Source organism: Phaethon lepturus, unplaced genomic scaffold (assembly GCF_000687285.1).
Source record: "Phaethon lepturus isolate BGI_N335 unplaced genomic scaffold, ASM68728v1 scaffold43818, whole genome shotgun sequence".
NCBI classification, from domain to species: Eukaryota; Metazoa; Chordata; class Aves; order Phaethontiformes; family Phaethontidae; genus Phaethon; species Phaethon lepturus.
Window position 1 is genome coordinate 49,019 of NW_010556629.1, and position 19,721 is coordinate 68,739.

A 19,721-nucleotide genomic window follows, 5' to 3' on the forward strand; every position below is an offset into this window, starting at 1 on the left:
GCAGGAATTTCCACAGCAGCCATCAAGTTCCAGCAGACAGCTGTGGTCTGTATGCAACACTGAGGGTTGTAGGAAATAGGAGGTTAGGTTGCAATTTACACCAAGGGGGGAAGTATCCAGTCTGGGTCTTAAATGTGGTCGGTGTCTTAACAGAATTAAGACAGTGTAACAGTGCTGTGATGGAAAGATTCCTGCTAACCAGTAACCAGGATTAGTCAAAATATGAGAGAGGGTGAGATCCCCAGTGGGACTGAGTCTGGCTCATGGACAGCTGTGGTGTGGGTGCCTGCACCTCTTATGTAGCATGGGGTAGAGTCAGGTGCCTCAAGGTGGTTTTCGCAGCCACTGGTGTAGTGAGCAGAGACCCCCAGAAGAGAAAGCTGTTTCCAGTCTCGGAAGAGAATGGGAAATCCTGTCCCTATCCATCACCTGTGGTTCCAGGCAGGGTAAATGGCACATCCAGGCAAGGACCTGGATTCACATGTGTAGGCTCAGAACTCTCTTCAGGAATTTTAAAACAACAAAGTTACTTCCTTTCCAGACGTGTCCATGTTCTTGTCCTCAGAGCTGTGATCTTCATTCCTTTTCCCACCAAACTAATCTCAAACACTTTCCTGTGCCGTGCCTCAGCTTAAAAAGCTGAGGGCTCTTATACAGAGGCACCACCTGATACTACAGCACAGTCCTGGGAATTACCATGTAAGGAAGACAGACCGGGTCTCTCACATCCTTGTTTATGGCTTTCATAGTGACCCATTGCATGAAAGCAGCACTGTTCTCTTAGATGCTCCTGTTTTTTAGTGAATTTGGCAGTATCAGTATCAGTATATGGTATAGAGTTCATGCTACATTAGGTAAAGTAATTGTAGACCCAGTCAGGGAAGTTAAGACTAGGAAAGTTTTCAAGCTAGCAGCCTAGTTTAACAACCTGCTAAGGCTTAGCCCTTTGAAAGTGATGGAAGTTCCAATTGTGAATCAAACCATTCTGGAAATACTAAAGGATTTCCTTGACTACAACTTGACACTTAGCTGGAAATTTAAGAAGCATGATGATGGATATATGCATTTCAGTTCCAAGCACGTGCTAATGGAAATGCCTAAACCTTTATGTGCATCTCTGCTTAAATTTAATTTTCTCATTCATTAGTGATAGTGTAGATCTGAGATCTGCTCTCTTGGAGTGGGGGTGGGTGAGAGGGAAATTAAAAAAAAGAATACTGCATTAAAAGCTCCCTTTTGTCTTAACCCATTGTTCCAGTACCAGCAAGAGTCCCGTTCTCCTGCAAAAGCTAATTGCAAAAACTTAACTGTTAAATGTAGCTATGGAAGGTGAGAGGATTGCATTCAAGATCCTTGCATGTGTGCCAAGATAAATAGGAAACATATCCCTGGCCAATATTTCATATGTAGGTCCCTTGTTCAAACTCAGTTATGTTTGTGATTAAACCAAGAGATTGCTGTCTTGCAGCTATCTGCTCTCTGTGACAGAAATGGACAAAGGGTCTATCATAAAAATCATATCAGACAAACTCAAGACCTGATCTTTTCTGTTTTGTAACGACAGGAATGCCAAAAACTGCAGAGGGACTGATGTATCTGCTCTTGTGATGTTTGTAATGCGTGGGTAAACAGAGAATCGGTTGCCAAGGTTTTCAGTCTGGGACCCTCCAGAAGTTGTAAAAATCACTAACAATAACAAAACTAAGATTTATTACAAGATGAAAGAGTACATAATGCTATTTTATATTGCGGATTGCAAAATGCATCATTACAGACCATGGGATATATGTAACATATTCTTTTTCCATCTTCCTCCCGGATGTGCTTTTGCTTTGGATGTCAAGTGAGCTGACCTTACAGCTTCACTTGTCAGAACAGGGGATTGATATGAAATCAAGCCAAGTTCAGGAAGACTCCCAAGAGGCATCCCCTCACTCTCATAGCCCCCACTTCTTTTTCTTTTAACCTTACAAGGCAAAGGAAAATGGTTGGAATTGCCCCTTTTCAGCCCACAGGTGGCAGATGGTGAAGGGACGGTCCAGTTTGATGGTGACAGCTACGCCATGGTGAGCCGCCCAATTCGCTGGAACCCCAATATTTCAACAGTCATGTTCAAATTCAGGACCTTCTCATCGAATGCTCTGCTGATGTATCTTGCTACCGATGACTTGGTAAGAAGAATCAGCTAACCTCCATGTTCTTTACAGATTTCATGCCATTTTTGCAGTGGTTGAATTAATCATATTATGAAAATAGTAATTTAATGTAGCACTGTCCTGGAATGATGTTGCCTGGTATAATGCTTCTCTGCTGTCCAAGTGAAGACAATGTTATAGTGTGGAAGTTGACTACCTAGTGTTTACTGGTTGGGGAGCATTATATTAGACTGAGGGAAATTCCAGCTTTTCTGAAATTATTAATTAATTTTTATTTATCTCAAATATTTACCTGTGCAAACGTTGTCAGCTGTCATCGTACATTCATAGTTTAAAATATCATAGTGTGAGGGAAGGGACAATATGGGAAAAGACAAGTCTTAGAAGTTCTACTGATGTAAAGGAAAAGTTTGTGTTTAATGTGAGTGGCATTAAAGGGGAACTGAATGGTGCAACAAACAACGATACAATGGCAATGATGTTTTTACAAGGTCTAAAAATAGTGCCTTGTACAGCTAAAATAGAGAATAGAACCATTAGTTATAAAACTGTTCAAGGTTTTTATTCAGACGCACTAGCAAATCTGGTAACAGGGAGAAGTTATTTGTAAAGACATCTGGCCAGATCCTCACATGAATCAGGAATAAGTCAGCTTCGGCATCTCTGATCCAGATGGATTTGCTCACCAGACTGGGAACAGAGTCCTTTTCTTAGCCTTTTCTTATCGGCCAGAAATTATGTACAGCAGTTCTCACTGATGTATTGAAGAATTATTAAGCACTCACTATTTTACAAAAATTGTGTTTATGTAAATCAGTCTTATTTCAGATTCCTGTATTTTGGGAAAAATTATCAGAATTGCTGGAATTAGCAAAGAGGACAGTGCTCCTCCTGACTGACTATAGTAAAAGATAACATTTTGTTATGGTAATGAAGTACTTACATAATTTTTCTAATTAATTTTTATAATTGAAGATTAAAAGTACAATTAATGTAATTATTTTAGATTATTTTGTATCATTATTTTGTGTCATTATTATTAGTTTATGTAGCTGTCTGGAAAAAACTATTCACTGGAACTTCTGAAAAACACTTGGAGCTGGAAGTCAACTAGTGCCTGATACAACTTGTGTCTTAAGATATTGTTCTACTGTATAAAAACTTTGAGGATGCTTTTTCCAGTAATGCATGGATAGACCTGCATAAGCATCTAGAATTTCTTAAATTTTACTCTTTTCTTCTTAACATAAATTTCTATGTTCATATACATAACATTGTTACACAGTTTTGCATAAGTATTCAGCGCATGGTAAAGTATTTTCACTCTCCCTAGGTCTGAGCACAGGTGGAACTGGCCATGAGCAAAATGATAATTAAACTTACAATTTTTCGGGTACATTCATGTCCTGGGTAATAGTTCCACCGATACTTAATGCCTTTCATGCTATACAGTTCCCTGGCTATTTGTTTTGCTCTTTGTATCCTGCCAGCTCTTTTTCTGTAGCTATGCAGCATGTACCACTGCTCCAGTCAGCCGACTCCAGCTACTGCTTAGGTATCGCTCTCAGCGGCTGATGAGAATAACAGTTCATAGCTCTCTGTTGCTCCATCAGTACAGATTACTCTCTGGTAACCCTGGTAAAACAAGCCCATTTTACCATCTTTACTATTCTTGTTTTCTACCTTGCAAGTTTAGACCTAGTTGAGGTATGTAGTAAATGCACTAACTGTAGTACAGTCATATACTCAAAGCTGAGTATTAGTTTCAGGTAATAATAATGTGTATTTCTGTCTTCAATCCAAGAAAATAAAAGTACAGACATCCCGTCAAAACTCCAGCTAACCTGCTATCAAAATTCCAACTAAGTTAGCAATCCAAAGGAGAAGAAAAGGGGAAGAAAGAACTTGTTGGCAGCAGACATCTATACATTACAGTCCTGGGCAGTAAAATCCTAAGTAGTTTTTTTTAAAAGCTTTAAAAACAGTTGCCTATTGTCACCCAGGAAAAGAAAGCGTTTATTTACTGTCATATGCCTCTTACCAAAATGAACAAGAATCATAATTTGTGTATCTATCTAATCCTTTTCATTAACAGAAGGATTTCATGAGTGTAGAACTCAGTGGCGGGCGTATAAAAGTCAGCTACGATCTGGGTTCAGGTACAGCTTCTGTTATCAGCAACCAAAATCATAACGATGGCAAATGGAAATCTTTCACCCTGTCAAGAATTCAAAAGCAAGGTGAGTTCCTGTGGTGTCAACACCATAACTTTCCCAGTTACCTGTGCAGTACAGCTAACCATCTAATCATGGGGAAGATGTTGTGCAAAATTGCTGGAATTATAAAGCTCTAGTGATTTAGCAACTTCTTTTGCTTAGAATACAGGTGTTTGAGTTGTGAGTGACTGCACTGTCAAACAGGCCTTTTATGAACAGGTAGCTTAATTTTCAGGCATAATTCTGCTTTACCGTTGCATGAAGGAAGGAAGAAAGGAAAGAAGGAAAGAAGGAACCCTTTCTTTGTGTTCCTTGGGGGCTGCTCATCATTTTTCACTGTGTCTTATCTCGCTCATTGAACTTTATATTCTGTATTAATCCGTACATTAAAAATACACGTGGAACAAGCATTTAAATAGGATGGTTGTATGTAGTGCATCACTGACTCCAGACTGAGATGAGACATGACAGCAACTGACTGCTTTGGGTTTGGAAATGGTTTAGAGTGACTGATCACCAATCTCTCAGGCACATAATGACAATGCTTAACAAACTTTTACACTAAAAAATCCTGCTCGAAGGGACAACCTTTGGACTGAAATCACAAATTATATGTAAAATGATCTGTCTTGAATTTGTCCTGAACTGTTAGCTCCAAATTACGTTGACACAAAGAACGTACTAAATTGAAAACAGGTTTAGAGAATATATAAAAATAATGCATACAGAATTGCTATAGCTTTTCAGGTTGTTATGGAAACAGGACAGTGCAGGTCTCTTCCCCGCCCGTAACTGACAATTTGGAAATCCAGTGTCTTAATTGCAAAATACAACCTTCCTTGCCTCTCCTCTCACCTGCTAACCCTCCAAATAGTTCTCTGTTGTCTTCTTACATTAAGACATCATTGTTTGTGTCTCACATTTTGAAACTAATCTCATATCTCTTCCAGCCAACATATCAATTGTAGACATAGACACCAATGAAGAAGAGACCATAGCAACAACTTCTACAGGCAGCCACTTTGGGCTCAACTTAAAAGGGCATGAGAAAATATATTTTGGGGGATTGCCAACGCTGAGAAATCTAAGGTAACATGGCTCAAACCAATTTCTTTACCTTTGATAAGGGGGTGTAAATGCAGTGCAACTTATTCTCTGTATTTATTTCTCAAGCTCACTTGCATTAAGTGAATGGTGAGTTCCCAATGTACCCTATATTGCCACAGCAGACCAATGCTTTATTTGCATACGTTGTGCATTTCAGTGTATTTCATGCAGCTTACATTACACAAATACAATGGAAATAGCAGTAACGGTGTAGTACATCTTTCTGATGCTGTGCAAAAACTATGATGTAGCTGAGATTTTAAGTATTTTTTTATTTGATGAATAGAATTTGTGAATTCAAACTTACAGAAATGGCTCCATAGCTCCACAAAATTAAGCACAAGTGTTTACCTTGTGCATGAGTAGAAAAATTGAACTACAAACTACTCCTCATGGGATTACTGTTAAACAGGCATGCATGTTTTTGCATAATCTGGGTCGGTATACTTTCAATATGTATAAAATCACTGTTTAGCTATCATTTTAAATTATTTGTAGACATAAGGTCCTGGACTCCTTAGAGTAAATTCCTCCTGTGTTCAGGAATTAAAGTTTATGATGCAATAGTCTTAATATATTTAATGTGAGTAGAATAAAATATGGCAACCTTTTCCCTTCAGAAGCCTGATCCTGAATTTCTTATGCAAATCAAATTCCCAGTATTTATTTTCAAGATATTGCATAATAGTATTGATAAACTTTAACTTAAGCTTTAATAAACTAAAGAAATGAGATAACAGATACTTGAATTTTGTGACTGTATTACATGGTTTTAAATAGACAAAAAAATTACTTAAGGTTTAAATGAATATTCAGCAGTTTTGTAATGACGAGAACAAGAGAATTCTGTGCTACAAACAGATGAGCAACACAGAAACAAGCCCATTAATCTATGTCAGCTTTAGCCACACAGCATGATGACAGCCTTAAAGTGGTCTTGTGCACAAGGAACTGTTGTGATTAGTCCACAGGCTGTTCTGCAACTAAAAGAATGGATGTATTTGTTAATTTATTAGGTTAATAACTGACCTCTGATGTCAAATCACCCAGCAATAAAAAGATCCAAGATCTATTTTATTCATGAAATACAACACTGTATTATGTAATTGTGAAATCACACCAGTGCATAACAAAATGTCCAGAGCAATTATCTTCCAGCAAATCCTTTGTGGTTGCTTAGAAAATCAGTGTACCACAGCTACTTGGTGGTAACCATTGGTTAATGTGGTAACCATTTTTCCTACAGCTATGATTCATCAGGCACTGGGGCAAGATGAATGTTACACTAAATTAGAATGAAAAATAGTGAAAGGGGGATTAGGGCAAAGCTGAGCTACTGCAAACAATAGACACTGAGGTACCCGTGACTTTGTAATTAGCAGGTTGCGTCAGTTCTGCCAAACTCTTTTACATGGTTTTCTTTTACTCATGACCAAGTATAGCAACAAATTATAAAAGCTCTCTGATATATTACATTTTAAGGTAGATGTTTGCAGAGTAATCCTGTTAATTATTATAGCCTGACAGTGTGTATAGAATCTCACCATGTATTATGTGTTGTTTGTAAATGATGTGTATCTGCTTCACTGTGAAATATTTGAGCCTTGCTAATAAGTATTATTTGCTACAATTAATGTAATATTTTTTTTTCTTTCTCTCTCACCCTAGTATCAAAGCAAGGTAAAAATAATCAGATTACTTGCATGATTTGCATGTGTCTAGTAAGTGCAGCTTGAAAGCTCAGGCGGCAACGCAGAAGCAGCGTGTGGGCAGTATATGTACCAGCTGTTACGCTAAGGCTGTTAATTCAGCGAATCGCTCCTGCTGCAATAGGCAAAGCTGCTCCCAAGTGCTTAACACTGTCATCTTCCATGCTGCGCACACACCTACACAAACAACTTTTATTTTCTTCACGCAGCTGCTTACTTCAGCTGTGTGTGTTTATGACACTGGAATGCCTCGGAAGCGGAGCGACGGCAAGCTGTATTGCCGCGTTTGGTTCTGACCTCCAGGCTGTAAGAGCAATGGGGTGCCCGGTCAGGCGAGCAGCGCCGCGCTCCGAGGCAGTGGCGTAGTTACCCGGGAGGGTATGAAATGGAGGTGCAGGTTTTTGTGAAATTTGTCACTCCTGAGTTCAAGAACAGGGCGACAGGAGAGGTCACCTATTTCTGACTGTTTCCCGTTTGTAACTATTTGTGTCCACTACTTTTGCTTCGATATGCTCAAATATCAACGGAAATCCACTGTCTTGCATCTTAATTCCTGGCATGAATTACAAAAATGCAGCTTCTCCCCACTGATCCTGAGAAAGATGATTTCCTCCCAAGCTCCAGCAATCCTTTCTTGTGTCCCCTTGCAATTGATCCTAGTTTGCGCAAAAAAATAAGGCCAAGAGTTTATGCAAGGTCTGAATGAACTTTGGACCTTGTTCTGTATGTTTTGGAAGGGAACAAGGGAAAAAAGGAAGTTTTAGGAAAACATCAAGCAAGTGTTAAGTGTTTACAAGCCTGTAGAGTTCATATGGGTTGAGAATTATAACAGCGACTGCAGGAGGGACGTCCGTCACCGGAGGGGGCAGGAAGGGGGTAGGAAGATGAATGGTTTCTGGATGGCAAAGACAGAAGGCTGTGGGCACTGCTGACAGTGACAGCACAAAACTCTGCTGCTGCTGGGGAGATGAGGCTGTGAAGGAACTGGGGAAGAGCTAGGAAAGAAAGAAAGAATGAAAGGTGACCATAGCTACATGACTGTAAACAAAGCAGAAAATACACCACGCTTGCTAGGATGGCTATAATGCAAAGAATGGCTTTCAGTACCAAAACATGCAGCTGAACAGTATCTGTGCAAAATGTTTTATTTTGTAATTAAAATCTTTTCTTCCAGGGAGCTGAAGTGTTTGGGGTCTTTTTCTCCCCACAGTTTTAACTCATTTATTTTCCAAACTAATTTTTCTTTCTTTGAGCTGTTCATACTATTCAGATATTCTACTAAACACTCACAGGTAATACTGTGAGTGAATTAACTAGTGCTTTTTTTCTTTTTGGATTTACTCTCATTACATGAATGGCAACTTTTTTTCTGAAGTGACTTTATAAGGCTTTTCTTCTTGCAAGCCTGGTTTAGATGTTTCCAGTAGTTACAGTCTCACCCTGGTGTTCCTACACCTGGCTTTGGTATTACTTTCAGGGGCTTTCTCATTTCTTCTGGCAATCAGCTGATGAGCCAAACCATGGAACCTCACAATTCTATTACAATATTTTGCTGTCTTGGATAGACGGTTAGGTTCTGTAACAAACCCAAGTGGGGGTTTTTTTCTTTAACTGCCTGAGAAAGTCAAATATATTGCTGTGTCACAAGAAAATATGCAGCAGTTTTCATAGGAAAGATACTGGGAATATAAAATACATATAAAACAAATGTCAGTTCACCTGAACATAAAGAATTCCTAAAGCATAAAAAAAATTACATTTTTTTTCGGTCTTCAGCAAACACTTTATCAAAAACATTTGTATGCTGCTAACATTCCTCTTTCATTAGGATCTAGCATACAAAAAGGTGAATGAAACATCTGTCTCCCAGTTAAGGTCTCTCCCTATTGTTATGATTTCCTAGCTTGTAACTTTCTGCTTTGCCTAAGGAGCAGCTACTTACCTATTTCATAGCATTTAAACACCAAAGGTGACAGCACTCCTTTACAAAAAAACAAAAAAAACCTAAAAAAAACAAAAAACAAAACAAAACAAAAAAAAAAAGAACACCACAAACCACTAAAGAAAAGAAAGAAAAAATGGAAAAGAGGACTGTTGTCAATTGGATATGAGATGCACCTCCTGTTATACCTTTGAGTGATGGAAGGCAGAGTGCAATATGTGCTCATAAGTGGTAGAAGGCAAGGTGTATTCATTTGAGTGTATGTGTGTATTTAAAAAAAAAAATCAAGTACCTGTGCCTCTGAAAGTGCATGTGTGTGTGTCTGGCTGACTGTGTTCTCCCTAAACTCTATTTTTGAAAATACATTGTACTTCCACATTTTTTTAGGCCTGAAGTGAACTTAAAGAAATACACAGGTTGCCTCAAAGAGATTGAAATTTCAAGGACACCGTATAATATATTGAGTAGTCCTGATTTTGTTGGTCTAACCAAAGGATGCACGCTAGAGGTTAGTCTAACTTCCATGTATTTTGGTCTTAATGGGTATAAATGTTTTCTGGTTTCTGATTTTATGACATAACATATCAATTGTATAAGGCATATTCAGACATACATAAGAATCTAACCTGAAAATCAGAACGTTCTATTTAAGAGAAAGAAAGATTAATTAGTCTGATCAGCCAGTAGACCAGTTTTCCAGACCCTAACTTCTTGGACAGTATCCCTGGGCAGCTGCGATACCCCTATCCCTAAAGGGTGGGATTTTCTGAAATTCTTAGCAGTGGTCTAGCTCTGTTTCAGCTGACTAAAATGGGAATAATTGACATTAATAAGGATAGAATTAGGCACTGACAATATTGCAAAAACCTTAAAAAAATTGATGCACATAAAATCCAAGTATTTAAATTACTATTTTTTAAATTGTTATTATAAAATCATTCACTACAGAAAACTTGAGGTACTTTGAAAGTCACTGTATATTTGGGGGTAACTGAAAGAAAGTCACCTTTAGGATAGGAACTGGAGCGCACTTACTTACTGTTTATGAGCTACCTCTGAGCTGGAAGGCACATTTCTTACTGATCACTAAGAATATGCAAAAATTGGTGTCATTAACTTTAAATACAACTCAAGTCTATTTATGTTCAATCGTTGCTGCTTCTAATTAACAGGCTTTCAATGCATATAAAATTCAAGGAACCTGATCCTAAGTTTGAGAGAGATTATAGTCATTTTCCATGGAAGAGTGTTCATATATAAAAAAAATGTTTCTGGTGACACTTGTCTCCCAATAAATAGCCTGTACTTCTTCCCTGGAAATGTATGCTATTTAAGATAGTTTTGCAAGCAGATGTATCATCTAGAGTTCCATATCAGATACCACTACAGCAAATCCAAATGAGTTGTTCTTAAACAGATGCTCTCCAAATATATTTCTCCAAAACATTGCAAATTTCGTTTTAACAGTGACTGGAACCTGGCCAGGCCAAAATAAAGATGAGTACTCTCTATTGCTGAGTTTATCACTTCTGTCTCTGGCCTTTATCAAAGGAAAAAAGCACACAACAATAGGACTCGCAGACAGGGTATTAGACTAGATGGATCTGTCATGATATGGCCATTTTTAAGTTTTCAGGTTTGTGACAAAGCTAAGCTGTGAACAACCAGATTGCTCAAATGCTTTTGAATCTGACAAATTTGGGTTCAGCAAAAAAACTCTACAGAAGTTCATATTTGTTTGCATTTATTGTAGATTCTTTCCTGAAGAGGAAAGAAGGATAGTTGTGTTGATTTTCTTCTATTGCTATGAATCTTAGAAAGAACTTTGTTTTTGATGTAATTTTGTAACTCGTGAGGTTTCAGAATTTGAAATCTAACTGGATTAACCATTTTCTTGGGGAATTAAATAAAACGTCCTAATTGTACAAAACAGGATATGTAGGATAATTAAAAAGAAGTAAAAGCGAAAGATAAAGGCTGGATATATGCTCAATTATTTAAATGCCCTCAGATTTTAGAGAAAGGTGAACATCATCAGCAATGATTTTATCTAGCATAATCTATTATCTCTATACTTGGAAACAGTTCTACTGCACTGAAAGAATGTTGAGTTATTTTAGAAAAAGTCACTGTTTCTATAGTCTGGTCTTCCCCAGCTGGAAGAGTACAAGAATTGTACCAATTCAGACATTAATTACAGTGATTATAGAAAATATTCAGGAGTTTGCACTGATGTATTATTTGATGACATATTCTAGTCTTTAACTTGTGTTAATGGCTACCAATGTCCAAAGAGTTGGGCCATGCGCAACGACTGCTTCATTTATGAGCCTGAGTCATCAGGAAAGCAGTGATGCTTAGTGAAGCAATAATGATGAAGCAATGATGACTGATTAGTGGACAGTATTTTTTGGGCACATTTGACAAATAACAGAATCTAGTTTATGTTCATATCGACTGTTTTTATCTATTGTATTGATCTAAAAAAAAATCTCACTGTATTAACATTCATATAAAAAAAGATCTGTGAGCAGTTATTTTTAATCCAAGAGGATATACCAAAATAAGACTGGAACTTTGCCTTCCTGTAAGACAGGATTTCAGAAATACTCTAATGATACCAGATGTAAACAGGTAAATTATTGTTTGCACAACACTTTGAGAAGTAAATTGCTTCGTGTTCATTATTACTTTCCACCTCTTCACACTAGTTATATTTACATAGTTTATTATTTTAGTTAAGAAATCTTTCTGCATGTTCATACTCTTGCTTTTAATCCTATTAGTGCACTTTCCTGTCCTCTTCTTCCTACAGAACATTTACACGGTTAGCTTCCCCAAGCCAGGTTTTGTGGAACTGCAGCCTGTCGCCTTTGACATGGGCACAGAAATCAACCTCTCCTTCAGCACCAAGAATGAGTCTGGGATCATCTTGTTTGGCACAAGTGGCACAGTTGTCACCCCCAGGAGAAAGCGCAGGTACACTGGAAGGAAAGCTGCCCCTCCGAGGAGAAAGCGCAGACAGACGGGACAGGTAGGAGGAACCTAGCAAAAGATAAAGAAAACCCGCAATTTTACTGAACTTCTTCCACTTGGTTTGTTTCAAGACACTGCCAAATATTTGTACTTAAATTAAAATTCAGTGCTTGGGAATGAATTATTTCTAATGTTACCTTTATCTGATAGAGAATCTGATAGAGGCTCAGAATTGTTTCTTTGCATTGGAGTAACTCTTTCTCTTAAATCTTCACAGTGAGGCATCCATTGCTTGTTGTTAAACAGCAGTAGATTCATTTTTCTATCATATAGATTCTTCCATGTTGTTTTTTCAATCGAACCTAAATATGAGAGAATACTGTTCTCCGCTCATTCTGAGGACTACTTATGCACTATTAATGCTCGGAGACATCTGTCGTTCCTGTTCCTATAGACATAAATGAGGATCATTCTGTTTCCCCTGAGACCAAAACCAAAATGCTGCTAAAAGTAGTGCAAGATAAGTCCCTTGTTTGGGATCACTGCTGTGGGATATAAGACTTAAGAGTGCTCCAACCTCTCTCTCTCTCTCCCATAAAATACAAATCTGCAGTATAAATCCTTTCTGAAGAAGAGGATAGAGTCAGTCTGTTCAGAGGAAGTACCTACAGAGTCCAAGTGACTAACTGGAAAAAGTGTGATTGCTGTTAGGAATTACTCACATCTTGATTAATTAAAAACCTCACAGACAGATATAGTACAACAGAGATAAACACAGTATTTTGGTGCTTTCTTTGTTCAGGACTTCTGGGAAATGATATTTCATTAATCTCCTTCCTGCCTGTTTTGAAAGAGAGCTCTCAGTGACCTGGATCAACACGGTCCAGTCACAACACGTTATAATGGCTCACCCACGTTACAGGGTGAGCCATCAGGGTAGGGGCTCCTTTATCATTTCCCAGCTCTTCAGGTCACAGAAGTGAGTGTCATGCTGACACTCATTGCTATAGTAACTGGAGGTTAGATCCCGAAATCCGCTACAACGTGGTATTGGTTGCTAGAGTAACTGCTGGTGTGATTTGCCAGCCCTCCAAACACAGAACTCGCACTGAGATCAATGATATTCAGGATTTGATAGGTTTAAGACCAGGCCTTGCAACAGCAAAAATCAGAAGAATTGTAGGTTAGAAGTCTCCATCCTTCCCTGCAAACAGGTATGCAGAGAGTCAAATCTTTTGATGAGGCTTTCCAGCATGACCTCATTTTACCCATCCCTCATTATAAAAATGCAACAGAATCTGAATACAGCAGCAACAGCAGAATGAAACTACAGTATCTTGACTATGGTGAGCGAATTAAAAACCAGTGTAAGAAAATAAAACATACACACTAATGTAAAGCTGAGTGAAATAATTTCTTTCCAAATCTAACTTGCCTTCTAATACCGACATATGCATTGCAGGCCTACTATGCAGTGTTCCTGAACAGAGGTCGACTAGAAGTGCATATCTCCACTGGGATACGGGATCCGCATAGAATCACCGTCAAACCAGAAGCTGGCGAGTTTCACGACGGCAGAGCACACTCCATCCGGATAGAAAGAGCTAAAGGGTAACAAACACCTACAAGTGCTACAGACCACACAGCACAGCTAATTCAACAAAGCGAATGTGCCAATGTCTTTAGCAATCCATGCAAATGCTTCTGCTGAGGCAAAGAATTTAGAGTAGTTCCATCCTTATCCAAAAATTTTTAGAAGTTAGTTTCTGACAGTGCTTAGTACTCTGCAGAGCTAGGTTTACGTGCTTTCCCAGGCTATCGGCCTGTTTTCCCAAAGACCTGCATTTGTCTGAATTAACATCTTTAACCTTCTGGTACTAGGAAAATACATTTTATTAATCAAATTTGTGGATGAGAAATACTGCTGTGGTACCGTAAGTCACCTTTTCAAGATGTGTACAGAAAGACCATTTTCAAGGTGTATAAACAGCAACAGCACAGCAGCCTGTAGCCTTTTAGAGATGTCATGTGCTGGTTTATATGTACATGGGGTTATGGTGGTTCCCGGTTAAATATGGTAAAACAACGAAGACACACACACAGTCCCAGGTAAATGGCAGTCACCCTTATCACTGGGAAGCTATTGCAGACTTTCTCAGACCATGTTGTTTTAAACAGAAATTCACTTAAATTTTTTTTCCCTTTCTCAGACATTATAAAAAATAGTTATTACACTTCACCATTCAGAAAGTGATTAGAAATAGCACTACTATAGTGTATAGAACTATAGTATTATTTACAGCCTGGAATAGTCCTTGTTCCAAGTAGGGTTTGTTGTGAACATTTGGATATACAAATGTGTAAATAATATACATTCAGTGGATTAGTGCACTATGCACAATGTTGTTCTGTTCTGTTTAAAAAAAAAAAAAAAATCAGAAAGATGTGACATCCAGCATGTTACAAAATGTGATTATCCAAGCCCACTGAACATTAGGCTTCACCCTCTCACCCCGCCAGCACTGCAGCCTTGTTGAGCAATGATTCCTGTCTGTCTAGACCCAAGGTGCCCTTCTGTCCTCTCTATAATCTGCTTTGCTTTGTCCTTTGTCAGTATAATTTTCTGACTGAATTTCTATTGTATGGTTAAAAAAAAAAATCATGTAACCAATGCCTTCAGACAATATCTCTCTCCAGCTTCAATAACTAGTTGGAGGTAAAACTGCAGATTCTTTGGGAGAAAAAGTTATTTTGGAAATGGATGACTGCATTTTGTGAAACATTTTGTGTCACTGTGACAGAACACAAATATGCAGATGATAAGAAGCTCTAAACAACAAAGAAAAGTTCTTCTACGCAATGCTATATCAAGTACAGTAGCTTGACCTGTGAGAGTACATCAAGACACAACTGCTGTACAATATCATCCAGTGATGATGCTCATTCCGATGAAACCTCGGTGTTTTCAAGGTGGCTCTGTTGCAAAACAAATTGTCTGAACTTTGCAGTTTCTGTAACCTGAGGTGGATGTGAAAAGATATAAATGAAGATTAACCCCACCTCTGTTCATGATGAACTCAAGCTTTGAATAAATATGAGGAACATCCTTCGAAAACTCTTCAGAGAGCTAATTGTCCATATAATTATGAAGTATTTACTTTCTCTTCCAAGATAATTATAGGATACTGTTGAAGACTAATGCACATCATTATGTGGTTCTGCTTGAAGCCAAAATGTTTACTATGATAATGGCTAAAGATGAGATGAAATACTGAGTGCTGGTGAAAATATTGACAATCAGTAGCCATGGCTAACATGCAGCAGTACAAGGGATAACTCGAGTCTTGACAGTCTGGTTTCCCTAGACTTCCTCTGAAGACAGTGGAGATAAGTGTCTTCTCTGGGACACTTCACAGCACCTAAATTAGTCTGTTGCTCTGAACTTGCCTCAAAGAAATCTCTCTCCTTCTGTTTCCACTGCTGAAGGGTGTGGGGGAAATCCTAGACATTGTCCCGAAAGATAAGTCTTTTAATACCTGCTTCCTCCAATCCTTTGAAAAAAGAATCTCTTACTCTACAGCTTTCTAGACCAAATTAATCCCTGCAAAACTACAAGGTAATTGGACAATTTGCCTGTAGTACAACAGTTTTCTAATTCAGGTGCTTAAGTCACTATCCAGTTCTGTCTAGGACTTGTGTAATTAACAAAGCCCAGCATTTTACACAGCAAAACTAGCATCTTTTCAATAAGCATTTTCAATATTCAGTTGCTAACATTTGTAATTGTTGTTAAGGAAGAATATTGGAGTTCAATATAATTTTGCAGTTGAAAAAAGTGAGGTTATTTGCCAGAAACTGATTATTTCTGCTATGTGCTAAGGATGCTTATTAATTCTGAAAAGTCAGGCTACTTACTGACAGATACCCAACTTGGGTTCTTATCCATCCTTTGCAACTCGGCTCACCTTGAACTAGATTTATTTAGAAGTTGGAGATTTTCTGTGTTTCATCAATGGTAAATTGTCCCAAAGACAGCAATTAAATTTTTTACTTTGGGTGCTATTCCTTTGTTATATATGTTACCCATCAAAATAATCCACGGTCTCTCAATTCCACAGACCTTACATTAATGCTGCTTTCTCAATATACACGATGTATGGCTTGGCAAACTAGTTTTTCACTTTCTGTCCCTTTTATCATGTTTCCTTGTAAATGTGGTACAAACCGCATTTGACAAAGTAGCTTTGACAGGCAAGAGCATTCAGCTCTTCTCTCACATTTGGATTCTTGCTTTTACAAGAATAATACCCTTCACCATATTTACCCCTTTCCTCTTTGCTCTTTTTTCCATTCCTTGACTTGGCTCGGTCAGCCTGCGGCGCTGTGCGTCAGAGGCTCCTACCTCCCTCTGTTCAACCTTAGCAGTACCTTCCGTGGGACTGCCTTGTCTTTAACTTGTAGCACGTGCGTTACCCATGAGAATTAATTACAGCACTGGTACATGGTGAACAATCCACAATTTTCCTACTCTGCCATCTCCTCCAGAAAAAAAGTACCAGATCTTTCAAAAAGTCTACAGTACGTATCTGTGGTGGATTCTGCGGTCAGAGCAGTCTGCAGCAGTGTTTGTCCCCCTGCAAGAGATAATGGCCCGTACAAACCAGGAAGTAGGGAGCCCAAACAGAATGTGACCCCATGCTGCTCCCATCCTGCTGAGCACCAAACGATCATACCTGCCCTCACGGTGCAGCAGGCTGGGCCCTCACCATCAGTGTTGCCATACGGCAAACCACTTCTTCCTACTCGGCCAGTGATGGACACTATCGCCCCTCCATAGCACGGCTGTGCCGGGCTCTGTCAGAGAACTACCAAGGAAACATAGCAGTAGCTGAAAACCCTCTAGTGGTTAATATGCATTTAATGGGAGCTGCTAATTGCATAATTTGGGTTGCTCAGTGTTACAGCTGGTCTACGGAGTAAATGGGGCCTGCAAAGTGGTGAGTTCAATGCAAGCAATAACCAGAATAAAACACATATTTCTTTGTGTTCAAATCTTTTTTCACAGCATGTTCACTGTTCAAGTAGATGAAGACAAAGGCCAGACTCAGAGATTGCCAACAGACCAGCCCATCTCTGTTAAGAAACTCTTTGTGGGGGGTATTTCTTCCCAGTTTCAGATTGCACCTCTCAGAAACATACCACCATTCGAGGGCTGTATATGGAATCTTGTCATTAATGCCACGTAAGTCTCTCTGATGACAACAAATGTCTAGTTAATGAGGTCTGGTTAACTACCTTGGTTTCATTGTTGCAAGGAATCACACTAACAGCAAATCCTAGAATATGATCTGTTTTCTTAATATGCCCTTCCTTTTTTTGTCTACGATATACACTCCATAGGCTATGCAGTTAATGAACTGTTTTACAGACAAGCCAACACCTGTCTATTTATCAATAAAATCAGAGAAATTCAACAGTAATGCTGCAGTAAGACTTGCCTGAGTGATAGGTATTTATGGTGTACTGTAACACTTTATTTTAAGCAAGGCTGATCTCCAAGAGTATACAATTCTGAGAACCACCATGAGAATTAATTTGCTTTGTGGAAAGTGCATGCTGCAGTAATCTGCAAGGAACGCCTAAGTAAAAAGAAAGGGAATAGTGAATAAAGTAAAACCTTTATAGAAAGTTCCCATCTAAATCTTTCTTTCACATATCTGAAGTACCTAAATTAAGATCTCGTCACCCCACACTCCATCAACGTACATCAAAGAGAAGGACTTCTCCACAATGTGATTCAACCTACCTGATAAAGCTTGCCAAAGAGTCAGGTTGGATGGGGCTCTGAGCAACCTGATCTAGTTGAAGATGTCCCTGCTAATTGCAGGGGGGTTGGACTAGATGGCCTTTAAAGGTCCCTTTCAATCCAAAGACTCTATGATTCTATGAATTTGTGATTCTATGAAAGAAGATATCTGTCTCTCCGCACTGACTGCAGGAAGGAAAGCCAATGGTGACTATCACCTCCAAGTGTCCCACTTCTGTACCTGAAACAGATGGGATGCATCCTGGCTCTTGTGTCCTTTGAAGCAGAATTACACTGCAGCATGTATCTGTTCTTTACAAATGGGTGGTAAAAAGGCAGAAAAACTAATAACAGACATCAATTCTTTGTGTGTTCTCAGCCCCATGGACTTTGCTCAACCCGTGTCCTTTGAAAATGCAGATATTGGCCGATGTCCCTCTCTCGAACCAGAGGTTAGGCCACCTGAGGATGAACATAAACCTATCCACACAACAGTCCTGGTCGAACCTGAACCAGACACTAACGGGGAGATAGAAAGACTAAGGACTCCTCCTGCTTCCCCTCCTCCTCCAACACCATCTCTATCTTCAGCACTTGTAAGTGTAGATCACTCAGGTAAATTTTGAAAAGTTTCTTTTTCCAGGCAGAATTGAAAAGCTAGCCATCAAGAACAATGAACTAATTTGCCACAAAATAGTAACAATTCAGCATGGTATCTTAAAGGGAACACCTTGTTGCAGGTCAGTAAAACCGTGGATAACGGAAAACTGGTTGATACCATTTGTTTGGATTATCACAACAGTAATTTAAAGAATGGTATAGCAGTAGAATTCCCTTTGGCTTGCATGCTTAGCCCTAAACCCTTGCACTTCAGGATGTAAGCCAAGCAATATCTGATCGGGGTTGGAAGGGAAATTTTCCTACAGGAAACCCATGCCATTATGATATTTCTTGTGCTGTTCTCTGAAACACGTGATAACAACCATGTCAGTGAGAGGATGAACAAACAGGTAAACCAGAGAGGTCTGTTTAATATGGCAGTTCTTCCACTGCTATTTTATAACTTTAGTCAGGAGACTTACAAACTTAAGAACTGAAACCCTGGTCACGGCTAAATTGAGCTCAGCTGTTGTTCCCAGAAATCTTAAATAGCTAGATAGTAGCAAGCAGTCTTATGCAACGAAATTTAAGAATAAAATTCTGTCACAAGTGTAGCAGTTTTACACGTTGTTGCAATATTTTACTGTCCAGAAAAGATATGTTTAGATATCTGAATATTAAACTGAATAATATATCAACTGGAAGTTATTCTCGGGGGTGAAATCCTTCGCGTTTTATTACACCGGCATGTAACCCGCAGGTTTATGCAGGATATGGTTCAGTATGAGTGAGGTTTCCAAACAGTGTGAAAAGACTGCACATTTCCCAGTTAGGACCCTATTTACACTACCATAGTAAGACAGTTTTGAGAAGTTAACAACTGGAATATTTAACTTCCCTTTTTATATATATCAAATACAAAAGAGTCAGTAAGTTTGACAGTTTGTCCCAGATTGGCTTTGTAAGATCTTTTGACCATTTTGGGAGGTGCTCCCACCCTGGGTCAGGTTTAATCATCATTCCCATTTCATACCTCCTCACTGACACAACATTACAGAACATTGTATTGGATTTTTCTGCGTGACCCAGAGATTAAGATTATCAATTAATTGCATGAAAACCAAAAAAAAAAAAAAAAAGAGAGAGAAAAGAGTTGTGATTTTCAGGGAGTCAGTTGGCTCTAAGTCTGACAAAGGAACCTGAATTCAT

The 19,721-nt window shown here is 38.7% G+C and overlaps 1 protein-coding gene across 1 annotated transcript in view; it reads left to right on the forward strand.

Annotated features, from left to right (window-relative positions):
* The window catches only part of LOC104624997 (laminin subunit alpha-2-like), a gene marked incomplete at its 5' end in the record, with an annotated part of 82,560 nt that overhangs the window by 46,140 nt on the left and 16,699 nt on the right, over nt 1-19,721 (forward strand). Inside the window, 10 exons of the mRNA XM_010292513.1 lie at nt 2,009-2,171; nt 4,252-4,396; nt 5,323-5,461; nt 7,148-7,159; nt 9,518-9,638; nt 11,946-12,109; nt 12,152-12,164; nt 13,569-13,717; nt 17,172-17,348; nt 18,292-18,508. Of these exons, the coding sequence (XP_010290815.1) occupies nt 2,009-2,171; nt 4,252-4,396; nt 5,323-5,461; nt 7,148-7,159; nt 9,518-9,638; nt 11,946-12,109; nt 12,152-12,164; nt 13,569-13,717; nt 17,172-17,348; nt 18,292-18,508 (1,300 nt within the window). The remainder of the gene's footprint in view (nt 1-2,008; nt 2,172-4,251; nt 4,397-5,322; nt 5,462-7,147; nt 7,160-9,517; nt 9,639-11,945; nt 12,110-12,151; nt 12,165-13,568; nt 13,718-17,171; nt 17,349-18,291; nt 18,509-19,721) is intronic.